This window comes from Rhamphochromis longiceps, linkage group LG19 (assembly GCF_057381845.1).
Source record: "Rhamphochromis longiceps isolate RC_006_pf linkage group LG19, R_longiceps_female_GT1.1, whole genome shotgun sequence".
NCBI classification, from domain to species: Eukaryota; Metazoa; Chordata; class Actinopteri; order Cichliformes; family Cichlidae; genus Rhamphochromis; species Rhamphochromis longiceps.
Window position 1 is genome coordinate 25,408,382 of NC_140575.1, and position 12,480 is coordinate 25,420,861.

Consider the following 12,480-nt stretch of genomic DNA (forward strand, 5'->3'; position numbering starts at 1 on the left):
GCCCAACAAGGGACAAGGTCTGGACACACTTTGACAGGCCTGGGCAGCCACACGTGGACTGACCAACTGTAGCCGTGTATGTGCATGCATTTTGCTACTTGTGATGCCACGCTCGAGCAGTGGGGTGGCAATTCTGCCAATGATGCAGTTTGGTGGCCCACTGGATGTCCTGCCATGGATCATGTGGACATTCCTTCCCCTAGCAACAAAATAAACGCAGCACAACAACTTACTATAAGAAATGCAGATGGGGGGGGGGCATAACAGGAGTTTTTCTAAAGTTTACTATATATCATGTCTACACACTTTTCTGAGCGAGATTTTGGGGGAAAAAAACCTAAGAATTCTCATGTTACTGCCAAAAATGTGTTGTGTGACCTTGACTTTTGACCAATAACAACTAATTTCAAGAATTTCCATCACATTTTGTGGAGATATTACATTCACAGGGATAGGTGGTACTGATGGTTGAACTACTTAAAACCATAATGCAACTGGTCATAGCTGTCCCAGAGGCAAAACAAAACAAAAAAAAAACAAAAAAACAGATAAAAAGGATCTAAACATCTGTACAAACATCTCCACAGTGACTATAATCCAGAGCACCAATCACACTCCTTATTTTAATATGCTGTGCAGTGTAGGTTAACATTTGTCACAATTAGGATTCTTTTCTGTTTGAATTCAATATCATTCAATTCATTTATGGCCACAAATGGCACTTCACCTGTTGTCACATACCTGAAAAAAAGTGTTTATTTGTGTTTGCGTATATATGTAATAGTATGGGTGTGTATAAGTGTGGGCTAGCTAGCTTTTGTGTGTTTTGGGGACTTAGTGGATAAATTCAGAGCGGCAGGTGACTGGGAGCTTAGCCCATGGGTAGTACTGCTGGAAAAAACTGGCATTAGCAGGAGTTGTTTGGATGAAAAGTGCCTCGTTAAATCTGATCGTATATTTGGAGTAACCCAGGAGCTGCTTTGGTGACAGTTGTGGAGCAGTGAACAATGCCGTCCTGCTATATTCAAAACCTTAATTCTATGGAAAAATGGAGCAGAGCTCCTGCTCCTAGAAATGCACAAAATGGTTCAGCTAAGTCTTTACCTGATTCAGCTCAGCTCGGCTCATATCCCTTTGCCTGATTCAAAGAAATTTAATATGGGGTTTAAGCTTTTATAATCCACCACTGATGTGGAAAGAAATATGTATATGGAGACATTGCCAGCTAAGACTAATTTTGAGTTGTTTAAACAACTATCACAAATAAAGAACTTCCATACAGTAAAAACAAAATAGTAATCACTTGGTGAAATAGAATAAAGCCGAGCCAAACACAAAGACCTTAAAAAAAGTTTTGGTCAGTAATTTGAAAATGTCAACTTCAAGAAAGATAAAATCTTAAAGTAATTACAAATTACTAATGAATCGGTTTCTTTTCACTCTCATATACATGTGAACAAGTGAAAACACACACACAGGCCAGTTCATCAAAGTGAGGGTGCTTTTTGGCTCCTTGGCAAGCTAATATGATCTGACAAACACAGCTGTTCCAAGAGTTTATTCTCAAGCCACTGCAAATCGATTAGATTAATGAGGCGTGCCTCTCTCTCCGGCTGGTACCAGCTGCCTGTTCAAGGGTTCACTAGCTGCCATTTAGCAGGAAGTCAGACAGCAATGGTGGAGCTGCTATATTACAACACAGGAGCAAGATAATCATGGACATGGGCCTCAGCTGGTGGGATTGTTGTGTAAGCAAAAATCCTACTATATTGCTCATTATTATTACATTTTTTTCCTTCTTTGTTTCAATTGTAACTTGTACTTTATGGTGTTCAGGAGAACCTCTGAACATGGTAGCAATACGCTAGGAGCTGATTCTTTTGGACCTATACGCGGAGAATTTGAGCTTTCGAGGTCAAAAGGTACTTGAAAATAAGGCAGAATGATGAACACAGAAAGCCTCTAATAAACATGCAAAATATTTACACATTAGCAATCATGCCAGCTAAAGCAATGTTCCATTGCTAGCTAATTTAGCAGTTATGATGCATATCCTCCCATCACATCATTTACAACATGCTACTTGTTTTAAATGATTTTAATTACCTGAGATGCCCAAAGTGTTTGGTCAAGGATTCTCGGGTGTCTACTGATGCGACACTGGATAAAGCAAAGTCGTGCAACTCTGGGAAATGAGCAAAGGCTGCCCTCTGCAAGACAGAACCCAATAAGCAGTGCTATGAGACACTGATGTCTAGATACACATCACCATTATAATACATAACTGTTTTTTCCATGAAATAGTTTCTTGAGATAGTTACTGAAAATGTGATTTATAAAGATATATATAGAAAAATCAACAGTCCTGAATACTTTACATTCATTCTTATTTATTCAGTCATTATATTCACATTCAGCATAAGATGAGGAAAGAGTTCATTTCTTATTACAACTATGAAAAAAAATGATCTGATACTCTGGTACATACATTTCTCTCTGCAACAGTTACTTTGATATATAAAACTAAAGATGCTTATTAGGCATGCTGGAAAATCAAAAGTATTCCATTACATTACATGGAATTCTGTTTTTTTCAGTCCCATTACCACAGGTGTATAACTCAAGCACCTAACCGTGCATCCATTTGTATGTAGTATTATATTACCCCTGCAACAAGTTTTTTCCCTCTTTGATATTCGATATTCAACTGTAAGTAGTATTACTGCATTTAGGAAACACCGTAACTTAGCCATGAAGCAGCAGTCCACATGAAGTTACCGAGCGGGGTTCCAGAGTGCTGAGGTGCATAAAAGTACGCCAATAGACTCAATAACTCAACAGCTCTAAACCACCACTGGTATTAACATCAGCACTGTGTGCTGGAAGCTTCAAAGCATTACACCTACAGCTCCTGCTGTGTAGCTGGCCCAGTACTTTTATCCATATAGTTTATGCAAATGAAATCATATATCTGAAAATCATTTTATATAATTCTTACCTGCAGTGAGGTGATTCTGTCATAGTGCAAAGTGGTCATCTCTTTCTGAGTCAGTGCATTTCCTGTCTGATCATTGATTTCAAAACCAGTGTAGAACTTCAGCATGTCCAGCAACTAGAAAGATGAGGAAATAACAATTAATTCTTTGTGAACATGAATATTGTCATTGACAAGTTTTAATGCATATTTGCTTATTTTTGTACCTGACAGAAGAGATGCCCCTCCTTCTCTCTTTTTGTGAGGCTGGAGAGGTGACATCTGACCACCAAATGAGAGTCATCCAGCACTGTATTGAACCAACGCCTGGTGGGCAGCAGTGCCTATACACACATGAAACCATGTTTGTGGAAATAAATCCTCACCTCCAAACGATAACAAAGTAAACCACACTAAACTAAACTTTACTGGTTTGCGAACAACCATATTTTTCAGCATCGTGATTATCAAGGCATCTTATTGATTGCTGTTTTTTCGTCTTGAGGTTATTTTTCAACATAAGACAGTTTGTCTTATTTTTCGCTTTCTGACAGAAAGATGTGAAGACAATATGGCAAAAACTGTCTAACTCTCGTCTATATTCATTATTTATGTGGTTGATGCTTGCAGCACAGGAACATGACATAAAGGCAAGAACAGAGGAGACCTGTCAAAATGAGATAACAGACCTGCTTTGGTGAGAATATAACAAAGAACACTTTTGAGTGAGAGAGTGACTAGAGCATACAGATTCACACTATAAAGAGTGCTGCAAAGGGGAAAAATGAACACTAATGTGAAACCAAATATGAAATACAAAACTGTGAGGCAAAACACAAACAAAATATCTATATCAATCATGGAAAAGTGATGTTCAAGGCAGCATGTGCTGGAGTAAGAGTAAGACCTAAAGAGAGAAAAAACAGATACCCTTTATATGCAACAGCAATCTCTGATCTCAACACGGTTCTGACAGTCAACACAGAACTGGCTTGATAATAGGTGTATTTTTCTCTGCAATCATTTTCATATTGTCATCAGAGAGTAGAAGTATGGATTTCAGGCAACTGAGTCTTTGTACAATGATAGTGCTGAAGGACAGGAGATGAGTCTAGGGACAGTCAACTGGCCAGCTAGTAGCCACTGCCAGAAACAGCAAGGCCAGCCTGTCAACAGAGGGCCAGATGACATCCATTGTGCTCACTCACTAGTAACAGCAGGTCTGCCCAGGCAGGAGACGTAAAAATCTTACGTGACACTGTGTCTTAGCAGCTGCAAATAGTACACCATGATTTTCATTGAGATTTGGTGGAATACATTTTTTTTTGTAGATCTCACATCTAATAACGCTGCAGCTCACAGCCGAAAGAAACTGACACTTTTAAATAACTATCTCTCACCTACAAGACCTTTTCCTCAAGTTTCCAGGCAACAGTCGAGCACACGGGAGTTAAATTAAGAACAGAAAACAGACATTGGAAAATAAATTCAAATCTGCAATCTGTTATAAATTTAAAGACACCAACAAACCAAAAATATCCCCCCAAAACAAAACAAGGATATTTTAAATAAATTGTTCCTTCAAACATCATTTTTCTAAAAAGGGAATTGGATGTCCCCAAACATTATGTCATTGGGCTTTGTTATACTTTACAGTTTGTAGCACATGTCAAAAGCCATCACGCTGAAAATAACCTCTCATACTATGATCAGACTACTGCTTCAAATAGTGCATAGCTTTGCAGACAGGAAAGAGAGAAGCACAGAGAGCAAAGCTGATGCAGATCATTTATCCAGTGACTGTTAATGACATGAGTTAGCTATAAATGTGAAGGACAAAAGACAAACAAATGAGATCTGCAGAAAATTAAGTCTAGACTGCTTCCTTCATCAGGATATCATGATTACAAAAATACTGTAGAACTACCCTTGTACTGAAAGTCCCATAGAAACAAGTCTAAGAATGAATGCATTATCTCTCAACATAAATAAAAAATTAACATGGCTGAGAAATGTATGATTAAGAAGGTTGTGCTTTACCTCCAAATCAATCATGAGTTCTATGAATCTCTCGCAGTAATGCACTTGGTCCATGGGTACAGGCCCTGTGGAAAATAAGAGGGCATAATTCAGGTTATAACTTTGGCTCAGGAAATCCACATTCACAGCAAAAGATAAAATATGATGAATAGACAAACCCAAAAAAGACAGGAAATATTAGATGTTGCTTTGTAGAGGGCGATGTGTAGTTTTCAACAAGGACACGAGGACAGCAAACGCATATGGACAACGCCAAAGTGCCATGCTGAGTGTGTGAGCCTCGCTACGAGATGCTGCACGGCTCGCACAGCAGCATGTTGGGTCCCCAGCTCTCATTAGGCATGCTGGTGTGTAAGTGTGTGTGTACACTTAGAAGTTGAGCCATGCAGTAAGTATTGGAGTGATGTGGATCCTACTGGGTTTTAGATTCTGATCTAATCTGTCAGGTTTGATTCTATCTAAACACACAAATACACACATTCTGTTTTTAGCATTCAGGTGGGGGGCCTGTGTGTCGGCCTGCATTACAACATAGCGGTGAGCGCCGTTGGCTATGTGGCAGCTGGAGCACATCCTCCTTGGGCAGCTGCACGACTCGAAAAGAAAGAATAGGCGTGCTGCAACTGGCAACAGTTTACATCCATTTCTATCCAGACTCATATAACACACAGAGATTATATGAAGACAATACAGTATCTAATCAAATGTTAAATATTCTCACAAATTTCACTCCTGCTCCTGAGATATGGCATTCTGTAAAAACTAGAAGGGTGTTTGTGCAGAACATTACGGTGTCATAGTGACCTTTGACCTTTTTGGGTATAAAAAAAGCATTAGTTGACCATTTTATCTTATTAGACTTTTGTGTGGAATTTCATTATAGTCAGCATATTCATGCATTGGAGGCCATGATGACCTTGACCTTTAAGCACTAAAATCTCATCTGTTCTTCTTAAAAACTGCATCAAGGCAAGAGAGAAGAAAGAGAGAGAAGAAAGGATAGCTGGAAAACATAATGCATTATGTTGTGTCAAATTAGCCATTTCTGCTTTTCACACGCACCGATACAGCATAGAATCGCATTTTCTTTGTGGCAACATTGTATTAACACCAAATTTTCAATATTTTATTAAATGAATTAAAACACTGCTACTAGCAAACAAAAGGGCTCATCTCATGCACCACCATCTTGAGTTAGCTTAGCAAACTTAATTAAATCAGCTCAACTGAAAAACCATCCAACACTGGTCACGTCCTAGATTGTCAAAGGTTTGCAAATAATTGCTATTTAGTTGATAAATGTAGACAAATCAGCTTGACACTGCCAGTCTTAATGAGTTTTTGTCAGTGAGCACAACTCAAGGGAACTCAGCTCAACCGGCTGCAAGCTGGTTGTATTCTGGTTATGCTGCTAATAGAACAAAAGGTTTCGTAAGCACAAAAGTAACAGTTAAATGGGAATTTATGTCGATGCAAAAAGCAACAGATATGCGATTTGTGATTTTCCAGTTACTGCATGCAACTGACAACTTGACCCCCATTCAACTGCAGACCGACTCCAACTTTGGCAACATTTATGGCAGGTTTTAGTGACAGTGTCGGCATGCTTGGCAATTTCATTTTGCAACAAAAATAACAAAAATATCATGAGTAATGAATTGTGACAATATCGTACCACGGGGTTCTCGTATTTATAAAGAAATGTAATTTTTTCACGTTTTTCATATTTGTATAGCAAATCAAGTCCACTTTTTCATCTGGCTTGCATTTCTCAGATCAGCAGTTTTACTTTAAACCATGATTCAATAAACAGAACACATTTCTTTTTCTCCAACATCTCCGTCTCTTAGTTACACTTACAGTGAAAAAGCACTTCTGTTTGCTGTGGAATTCACTGCTGTGTCTAATAGCTCGAGGTGCAAACAGCATTTAATTATGCAAATGATTAAGTAAAGGAGTGTATATTTATGGATAAATACCAGAGTGGAAATAAAGCTTGTGCATGTGAGTACAATCTTACTATGACTAAGCTTTATAAAAGAGGGCCATGCACACAGATGTATCTGTTAATTTTACAAAGAGAATGCTTAAACACATTTATGTTTTTGAGATTTATGGATCTGACCAATTATTTACGGTGAAAGTCCAAGAGATAGTCACCTAGACCCTATAAAAACCTTCTAAAAACTATTAGGACGTAAAGAAAGTCCTTATTAAATTGTTGTGTAGAGCTATTTCCCAAGAGATATACAAGCATTTTTTTACCTGTTGGTGGAATTGACGCAAGAACTCCGTGAAACTTTTTAATAAGAGCCGAGAGGAAGGTCCTCTCCTTCTTTGTCCTGAGGAAATACGAAGAAAGTAAATCAGAACAACCTAGAAACAGATTCTCTAAATCTGTATAGATTTCTTTGAACACAAATATCATTACTGCTCAGCTGTGTCAGCATCCATTTTATCAGATTTCTTTTTGATTAGATTCCAGAACTTCTGCAGCTTTGGAACTTTCTTCAGCTCGTGCTGGAGTCTGGACTGTAAAAATCACAGAAACAAATGAGTAACAAATGAGTGTAAAGAGGGATTAGTCTCATAGCAAGGAAGCAATTCATTCCTTTAGAATTATCAAACATTACTTGGTGTGCCAATAAACACCACAGCTTCTTAATTACGATAATAGTTTGACATCTTACTGGTAAGAGGCACATCCACATTGGCAGAGAGATGAGCTGCTGCACCTGCTCTCTGATCAAATCTACCTCCTGGGAGGAAAGTGCAGAGAGAGAGAAAGAAAAAAAATGAGGGAAGATTAAGTGTGAGAGGTGGGGGTTGTCAAAATGCTTTGTGCATTATACTTAAAAAAATATATTATACTTCAATCCCTAGTAGGAGTCTCCAACTAAATTATTTAGAGGCCTTTATGGGATACAATCAAAGGGCAGCAGGCTATCACAGCACATTTTAAGTGAAACATCCGCAGTGCTTGCCTGTGGTTTAATGCAACTGCAGAGGATACAGATGGAGATCACCCAAATTGACTTGTCCTGTCTATTATTGCCATCTAGTGGACAGTAAAGATAATTGCATTAATTCTTACTTATCTTTCCAGTACCAGTACATCAGGCATAACATCATGACCACCTGCCTAATATTGTGTTGGTACCCCTTTTGCTGCCAAAACAGACCTGACCTGTTGAGGCATGGACTCCACTAGACCCCTGAAGGTGTGCTGTGGTATTTTGGACCAAGATGTTAGTAACAGACTCTTTAGGTCCTGTGGGTATGAGGTGGGGCCTCCATGGATTGGACATGATTCTCAACTGGACTGAGATCTAGGGAATATGGAGGCCAAGCCAACACCTCAAACCATTCTTAAACCATTTTTGCTTTGTGACAGAGCACATTATCCTGCTGAAAGAGGCCACACGCATCAGAGAACATAGTTTTCATGAATGGACCTAAATGGTCTGGAACAATGCTTGGGTAGTTGGTCCATGTCAAAGAAGCATCTACACAGATAGCAGAGCCCAAGGTTTCCCAACAGAGCATCGCCCAAAGCATCACACTTCCTTTGCTGGCTTGCCTTCTTCCCATAGTCCATCCTGGTACCCAGTGTTCCTTAGGTAAGCAACGCACCCAGCCATGCATGTAATGTAAAAGAAAATGTGATTCATGAGACCAGGCCACCTTATGCCATTGCTCCGTTGTCCAGTTGATGAGCCCAAACACAATAAACTGCGATGGACTGTGTATTCTCACACGTTTCTATCAGAACCAGCTACAGTAGCTCGACTGTTGGATCAGACCACACGGTGCCTTCACTCCCCACGTGCATCAGTGAACCCTGGCTGCTCATGACCCTGTATCTTTTAATAGATACTGACGACTGCAGACTGAGAACATCCCACAAGAGCTGCAGTTTTGGAGATGCTCTGCCAGCGTTGTCTAGCCAGCACAATTTGGCCCTTGTCAAACTTGCTAAAATCCTTATGCTTGCCCAATTTTCCTGCTTCTAACACATCAACTATAAGGACAAAATGTTCACTTGCTCACTAACGTATCACTCTCACTAACAGGTGCCATGATGAAGAGATAATCAGTGATGTTTACCCGACCTGTCAGTGATCATAATTCTATGATCACGGTGAAAGTCCAAGAGATAGTCACCTGGGCTCTTTAAAAACCTTTTAAAAACTATTAGGACGTAAAGAAAGTCCATATTAAAATGTTGTGTAGAACTATTTCCCAAGAGATATACAAACATTTTTTTAACCTTGTACCTCTTCAGTGTATGCTGACATTGCTTCCATTATGGTGTAAGAAAGTGTCTTAATTTGTATTATTTAAATCATCATGTAATTGGCTTTACATTTTAAGACACTAACCTGGCTTAAATAGACAAGTCATGTCATTTTATAATATATAAATACTGTCTTTAAAATATAAACCGATGACTCACAATAACACAGACATCACTGTGGTAGTAGAATAACTCTAACTTCTCTGAATATTTAGTTATAAGATATCAGTGTAGTGGTACACACCAGACTGTTGAAACAGTGGTCCATAAAGACTAGAAGCACAGTTTGTTCCTTCAGAGTAAGACCAGCCTGCTCATCTGCCAGAACGGCTTCCATCACACATTTGAAGAAAAATGGAAAATGACTTGGTTCCTTCTTGAAAACCTGAAACACAGCAAACAATAGAAAAAGTAAAAAGCTGAGCTCCTGCATTAGCTGTGGCAAACACAATCAAATATAGACAACATTTAATGATAATTATGCTAAACTTCAACAAATTACTGCTTTTTTTACCTCCCAGGCTGGAACATTTTCTCTGAACTTCTCATTGACAATGCAACAAATGGACATGATGTAGGCATTGCTGGAAACCTCTGGAGTGTAGTTCACCCAAAGGTAGTTTTCAAGGTATTGGCTGAAATATTAGAAATAACAAATTAATATCCATGTAGCAAGTAGTGTTGTCAAATCACTGTTTTTCCAGTGATTGTTTAAATGATAACATAAAGAAAATCCAGTAAAAATAACTTACCTGAATTCAAGCAGCATAATTTTCCTAATGGCAAATCTGAAAATATAATGGGCATAACTCAAAAACAATGAACAGTGAAATATGTCCTTTATATTTTTTTTAAAAGTGTTTCATAGGGGAAGAAAGTTCAAAATTCACTTACTTGGAGTTGAGAATCTCCTTCTCGTAAACATCTTCCATCACCTAACCCCCCCACAAAGAACATTCAAAGCATTATAAAAGCACAGAAATTTAGCGTTAACAAACATGCGCTTGGTAGTTTGCTGACTTGACTTACTATCTGAAACTATATGATAAATGATAAATCAATCTCTATTAGATACATGACCAAATCTTTACAGTGCTCCCACTCTGGGCTGATACCAAGGATTAAAATAACAATTAGGCCAATAAGCAGTTCCAATATCAACCTTTACTTTATTTTTGTTTGAACTTGATCCAAATTATAAGCACTGCATTATAATGGAGCACAAACTGTGGCAATTTTCATCACTGAATGTTACACTGTTTGCCAAAAGCCCTGGTGACTGGTTATCACTAATAAAAGTTATACCAACACCTCTAAATTGCAAAAGCGCAAATAACTCACCTTAGGGTCAAAAGGTAGTTTATTCTTTGCATGAGGCGCCCAATATTTGTTAGACAACTGAAAAGGGGAAATGTGAAAAATCACACATAGTATTAAATATAAACATGGAAGATGCAACAAATTGTTAATTGAACATATGCCATAGTTACAGCCATTTGGCCTATCCTATCTCCATGCAAAGCTGTCTTTATGTTTTTAGCATGACAAAGAATGCAACAAAAGAAAATCAGGACACTTTTTTTTTTATCTTCAGCATACCAGCATCATGGAAAAACTTCACAACACAGTACTGAACCACATATGCAGAAAATAAATGCTGTGATTACCTGCGTGACATATTCCGCATTTATCTGGGATACAGACGGAGTAGCAGCCTTTTTAGCAGGGGTTTCTTTCTCCATGGTGGCCATAATAAAATGACGACTGTGAGAAAAAGAAGAAAAAGCGCAGAAATCGTTTGTTTTAAAGTATCGACTGATACAAGTATCTGTTTTCAACTTGAGCCTTTGTAAATATACGATAGCTGGACTAATACAGGGTAATTTACTGTTGAGAACGTTCACAATCTCGGTTAAAAAGTAAACTAAGAGGTTTCATAACCACGAACTAACTGACTTTCCTGTACTTTAATTAACATCAAATTAAGAGTTACGAGTTCAGAAAGTAGTAACATGACATTAGTAACTGTTAGCATTCTCAATGAGGTGATATAGCTAATTAGTAGCATTTAGACACAACTGACTCGTTAATCGTTCAATATTAACTCCAGTTCAGTGGTATAACGTTACCAGAATTTAGCTCACTAACCTTTTTTTTTTATTATTATTATTATTTCAGCATGAATGTAACTGCCGTCGGACTGCTGGTTATGTACCTCCACAATCAAACGCGCTGTGTGCGACTAACTTCCTGAAAAGGTACGTCCCTCAAACCGTCCCCTAATTACGAAAGCTTGCAATCCGTTCCGTTCCCCCTGGTTTCGTATTTGTTGCGTGTGGAAACTGCTGGGAAAATTAAATCAGCTTTTTATTTTGGCGACAACGCAAGAAAAAATAATTGGTTAAAAAAAAGGGATGGAACACGTAACAAAATAGACTATTTTCAAGTGAATGTGCATGCGCAAAGAAGATATTTTTTATCAAAGGATGTTGAATAAAGTGCTGCCAAGCAGGAGGGGGAAAGGAAGACCACAAATGCCACACCTAAGTGGCCTCTGTCCTGTGTGGACAGCATAATGCTTTGCGAATTTAGAAAGAGACACAAACTTTTTGAAGCAAATGCCACAATGATGGTCTGTCATTTGAATATTATTTGAACAAATGTGCCGCTTAAGATCCTTTTCATTTAGAAAACTCGCAGTGCACCTGTCTCATTCAGAAACACTGAGTGGTGCACACCAATCATTTTCTTGTTGGATCTGATTCTCAGCCACTGAATTTACCAATTCATCACTAAGCAGCTTGTGTGTAACCCTTGTATCTGACAACACAAAATAAAGTGTTGTCAGATACTTTTGTCTGCCACAAAAACAAAACCTGAAACCACAGGACGAGTACTGTCCAAGTAACCCTAACCTGAAACAGTTCTAACTCCTTTAGTCATTATTCTCATGCTTAACACTTGAGCTGGCATTTTTGATTCTCTACTTCAACAACTAGTTCAGTGGGAAATAAATTGCTAAAATTGTATGTAGCCTCTCTTTGCTTTTTCCCCGATTCGTTACCCTTCGTTCAAGGCTACCTCTTGATCTGCCAGCCAATCAGCATCCACGGCCTCCAAGCCCTGAACTACCTCTTTATTAGCAAATGACTTGTAACAAGTACTAGCA

The 12,480-nt window shown here is 38.4% G+C and overlaps 1 protein-coding gene across 2 annotated transcripts in view; it reads right to left on the reverse strand.

Moving 5' to 3' along the window:
* aqr (aquarius intron-binding spliceosomal factor) overlaps positions 1-11,584 on the reverse strand; it is a 49,384-nt gene extending 37,800 nt beyond the window's left edge. The window contains exons 1-14 of one of the 2 annotated variants that reach the window (XM_085390758.1): positions 11,460-11,584; positions 10,979-11,075; positions 10,653-10,709; positions 10,206-10,246; positions 10,064-10,099; positions 9,826-9,946; positions 9,556-9,696; positions 7,705-7,773; positions 7,446-7,546; positions 7,280-7,356; positions 5,015-5,079; positions 3,202-3,318; positions 2,999-3,112; positions 2,107-2,210 (exon numbers count right to left, since the gene is read on the reverse strand). In XM_085390758.1, coding sequence (XP_085246884.1) covers positions 2,107-2,210; positions 2,999-3,112; positions 3,202-3,318; positions 5,015-5,079; positions 7,280-7,356; positions 7,446-7,546; positions 7,705-7,773; positions 9,556-9,696; positions 9,826-9,946; positions 10,064-10,099; positions 10,206-10,246; positions 10,653-10,709; positions 10,979-11,062 — 1,127 coding nt within the window. In that variant the 5' untranslated portion in view covers positions 11,063-11,075; positions 11,460-11,584. Of the gene's footprint in view, positions 1-2,106; positions 2,211-2,998; positions 3,113-3,201; positions 3,319-5,014; positions 5,080-7,279; positions 7,357-7,445; positions 7,547-7,704; positions 7,774-9,555; positions 9,697-9,825; positions 9,947-10,063; positions 10,100-10,205; positions 10,247-10,652; positions 10,710-10,978; positions 11,077-11,459 lie in introns of both variants that reach the window. The other variant, XM_085390757.1, reaches the window with a different exon arrangement.
* Positions 11,585-12,480: the final 896 nt, after the last annotated feature.